We start from the raw sequence: 4,177 nt of genomic DNA, 5'->3' as shown, positions 1-4,177 counted from the left end.
TAGTCCTGACTGGCCTGGAACTTGCTATGTAGACCAGGCTGGCCTCAAACTCACAGAGATCCACCTGCCTCTGCCGCCTGAGTGCTGGGATTAAAGGCTTGTACCATCTTGCCTGGTCCTGTCTTTTTTTTTGTTAAGATTAAAAAAATTATTATTTTTTATTTATTATTATTTATTATGTGTATGTGTGTGTGTCTGTGTGAATGAATTCTACATTTGTGCAGGTCATGAAGGCCAGAAGAAGGCATCAGATGTCCTGGAGCTGGAGTTACAGGTAGCTGTGAGCTGCCTATCTTGGGTGCTGGGAACTGAACTCAGGGTCTCTGGAAGAGCAGTAAGCAGTCTTAACAGCCTCCATGTCATTTTTTTTTAATACCCAAGTTTTGAAAAAAAGTTATCACTCACAGACCCTTCCAGAAAGAATTGCTTAAGAGTGCACTACAATAAAATGAAATAAGAATCTAAGGAAGAAGAAAATAACAGGGGACAGAAATATATATATTAAAAAATTCCAGATGTTACTTGTGCAGTAGGCTTGCAGAAGAAATATTTATTATTTTAAATTTCAAAAATCACAATATATTCTATTTTTCCTTCAATAAATATATATTTAGTGATGGGTAATTTGTCCACCGTCTCTTTGGGTCCAAATTCTCAGTACCACGAATATTTTTAACATTATCATCATACTATAAATATTTGTCCTTAGTTTTCTCCCTTCCTTCCCTCCCTCCCTCCCTCCCTCTGACAGAATTTCACATAGCTCAGGTTGGCCTCCAACTCTCTGTAGCCTAGGCTAGCCTTGACTTCTTGATCCTCCTGCTTTCACTATAGGTGTACCACCCCATGCTTGACTTTTGTTTTCATTGTTAAGAATTAACTTATAGGTGGAGAAGAGTTACAACCAAACAAAGCAAAGCTAAAGTAAACATACTCATATCCCTCCGGTTTTTGAAAAAGTTACAGGGCTGGGGGTGTAGCTTAGTGGCAGGGTACTTTTGTAGCACGCATGAAGTCCGAGGTTTGATCTCTAGCACACAAAAACAAATAGAGAAGGGAGCAAGAATTCCAAAAAGACAATCTTCGGAAATTTTAGTTGACATTACAGAACAGTGTAAAATTGTATGAAGTCTGCCAATGACGACAAGCAACGGCCTACTGAGTAGTGTCTATAGATGGTGGTGGTCGTTAGGTCCGTCACCTTAACTCAGAAGATAATCAAAGGATCCTGGGTGTGGCTTTGGGGGTTCAACAGGGTTGGCAGGGAAATTGGGAGAAGATGGGAAGCTGGACAAATAGGGAGATGGGTGGGGAACTGAGTTACAAGATGACAGACGATGCTGGTGGGGGATGGTTAAGTAAGGGACACTGAGTACATCCGGCCAGATGAAAACAGCAGCCCAGGGCGGCGGGGGCGTGGTTTGTACAGCTGGAGGCGGGATTAGAGCAAGTCCCGCCCACATGGCTGGCACGCATGCGCAAACCAGTAGTCCGCCGTTTCCTCGAGCACCTCTGGCCACCGGCCCTCACCTCACGGCTCTGGTGGTGTCGGGGTTTTTGCACCTCACTGGTTCTCCCCTGACTTGCGATGTCTCGCCTGCTACTGCTCTGTTCTTCCCTCCTCCGCCATCCTGTGGTCCTGGTCGCCAAGCCTCGCGGTCGCCTCGCCCACTCGGAGTGCTCACGCCTGGCAGTCGTCACCTCCCTGGTGAGATGGCGTCTGCGAGGGGCAGCGGGGGAGGCTGAGGCTCGAGGGCCCCAGCGCGTGGGGACACCAGCATGGATGGGTGCGGGGTGGCTCCTGTGTCGGGTGTCTTTGGTGGGATGGCCCCTGTGGTGTGGTCTCCTCTATGGTGGGGTAACCCCTGTGGGGGATTTGCCTCTGGAGGGGCTCAGAGCCAGGGCCCCAAAGGGCATCGTGGTGGCCTCCAGGGCGGCTCTGCAGGCGGTGGAGAGGGCCTGGCCTTCCATCACGGTTACCCTTGGTGGGCGTGGAGACCCACACAGGGGACTCCCTAGAGCTGGTGTTCACCCAAGAGTACTTTACCAACTTGAATGATTGCCTACATTTTCACTTTTGCCACGATCCTACTTTTAGGACAGCTGACAAATTCACAAAATACTCTTTTTTAAAAAAGGTGCGGGTGTGAGTGTGTGTGTGTGTGTGCGCGTGTGCGTGTGTGCGTATGTGAGGAGAGGTACCCATGCAGGCCAGAAACATCAGATGCTCTGGAACTGGAATTATAGGCTCTTGTGAGCAACCCCAAAGGGGTACTGGGAACTGAACGCACATCCTTTGCAGGAGCAGAATTGGCTCTTAACCCTGATCCATCACTCAGAAAACATCTTTAGCAGTTTGTATGTGTGGGTAATGGTAACAACCTAGGGCTTTGTGCATGAAAGCTTGTAAAGCTGTCCCTCTACCGCTAAGCTTCAAGTACCTCGGCCCATAAACCATCTTGTTAGGCAGTGAATTACTGATTGAGGAAGCCTCACTTATTAACATCAGTTTTCATTTTCTTTTCCAGGAAACGCTTTTTGGACTTTCGGTGATTTTTACTGCCTTTTTCATCCCGGCTGCATATGTGCTAAGCCATCTGAGCGAGTTTAAAGGAGAGTAGAAGGAAGACGATGTTGAGCAGCACCTCAGGTCCAAAACGCTTTCAGAAAAAGCTGTGACGCCTTTAAATGAGAAAAAGTGCTTAGTAGAGTCCATTGTGACTATTCAGTTTCATAACCATTTGTTTATGGTGTTTTGCATTCTTTTAGGTCTTAAGTATTAAATAAAATTGAAACACTCCTGCTTAATTTTAGTTTTTTATCTTTTTTTCTTGAAATGCTAGAGAGAAAATCCAGGGCTTCATGCATTGGAGGTACTCTACCACAGAACTATACCCCCAGTCCTTAAAGATTGTTTTCTAAACATCATGAAAATTGGCAAAATTTTACTAATAAAAAATACAGTGAGCAAAAAACGAGAATTGCTACGAAAGGTCAGACTTAGTGATTCAGAGTTACATCAAGTATTTTGAGGGAGTGAATACTTGAATCTAGTGACATCAACTTTGAAAGATTAAACATGTAGATTTAAGGTAGTGTAAATTTAGCTAAATGGTTTTCTTTATGTTCTGTTAGTCATATATTGTGAGGGGGTTGGAATGAACCCCAAGACCTCCACATGGGAGGCTTGTATTCTACTACTACTGGGTTTCAGTCACACAGCGATTGATCTTGCTTTAAGTTCCTGCATTCCAAGGTTTTTGGTAGTATGTGTGTGCTTGTCACTCCTAACTTCTGAGTTTGTTATTCTTCATTATCTTTCAGGTTTGACACGTTGTGTATATATACCTGTAGTAGTTATTTTTCAACAGAAACAGTGTGAAGAAGGAAAGACTTATTTTGGCTTATTGTTTCAGAGGGTTTTGTCTTTTATGCTTGGGATAATTTGGCAGAGCAGAGCACTGTACAATCATGGGGTCAGGAAGCAGAGAAAAGGGTACTATAGAAAGGGGCCAGGGAAAGATACAACCCCAAAGACGTATATCCAGTGACCATTTCCTCCAACTATTCATCATCTCCCAAAGATACCTTAATATGAATCCATCAAAGGATTAAACCATTGATTAGGGTCAGAGCCTTCAGGATATAGTCACTTCCAAAACCCTATCAAAAGGCAGCTAAGCCCCCAAGACATGAAGCTATTGGGGACATTTCATAGTCAAACTATAATAATACCTTGGAGGTTTTTGTTTTGTTTTGTTTTGTTTTTGTCTTTCTGAGACAGGTCTTCCTGTAGCCCCAGCTGTCCTGGTCCTGGAATTCACTATGTAGACCAGGCTGGCCTTGAACTCACAGAGATCTGCTTGCCTCTGCCTCCCGAGTGCTGGGCACCACGCCCGGCCGTCACTTTTTCTTTTTAGAAAAAGTGTGCCTGTATGATTTATGTACATATTCATGTATGTGCATATGTTTATGCATGTGTACAGGTCCAAGGTCAACTTTGGGTGGCAAAATGCTGTCTCAAAAAACAAGCCTCCCAAACTGAAAAGCAGAGAGAATTACAGCTGAAAAGAACAGAGAAATGTCTAAGAGCTGGGTATTGTGGTGCAATTGCAAATTAACTCCTGCTTGAGCTACAGAGAGTTTAAGGCTAGCCTGAGCCACAGGGTGAGACACT

The 4,177-nt window shown here is 44.6% G+C and overlaps 1 protein-coding gene across 1 annotated transcript; it reads left to right on the top strand.

Annotated features, from left to right (window-relative positions):
* The first annotated feature begins 1,533 nt into the window (after positions 1–1,533).
* Positions 1,534–2,621, top strand: LOC108490133 (cytochrome c oxidase subunit 8C, mitochondrial-like). The gene is made up of 2 exons (XM_017795240.1): positions 1,534–1,708; positions 2,529–2,621. The coding sequence occupies exons 1-2, from the start codon at positions 1,589–1,591 to the stop codon at positions 2,619–2,621; spliced, it is 213 nt and encodes a 70-aa protein (XP_017650729.1). The 5' UTR covers positions 1,534–1,588.
* The last annotated feature ends 1,556 nt before the right edge of the window (positions 2,622–4,177 follow it).

The sequence above is a fragment of the Nannospalax galili genome, unplaced genomic scaffold, assembly GCF_000622305.1.
Source record: "Nannospalax galili isolate Female #2095 unplaced genomic scaffold, S.galili_v1.0 scaffold107, whole genome shotgun sequence".
Lineage (NCBI taxonomy): Eukaryota > Metazoa > Chordata > Mammalia > Rodentia > Spalacidae > Nannospalax > Nannospalax galili.
The sequence above is the reverse complement of the archived record's forward strand: the minus strand, read 5'-3'. Positions and strand labels throughout refer to the sequence as shown.

Excerpts from the sequence above, each read along its gene's own strand:
- LOC108490133 (XM_017795240.1), top strand. The coding sequence starts at position 1,589 with ATGTCTCGCCTGCTACTGCTCTGTTCTTCCCTCCTCCGCCATCCTGTG. Across the intron at positions 1,709-2,528 it reads TGGCAGTCGTCACCTCCCTG|GAAACGCTTTTTGGACTTTC; the intron begins GTGAGATGGCGT and ends TTTCTTTTCCAG.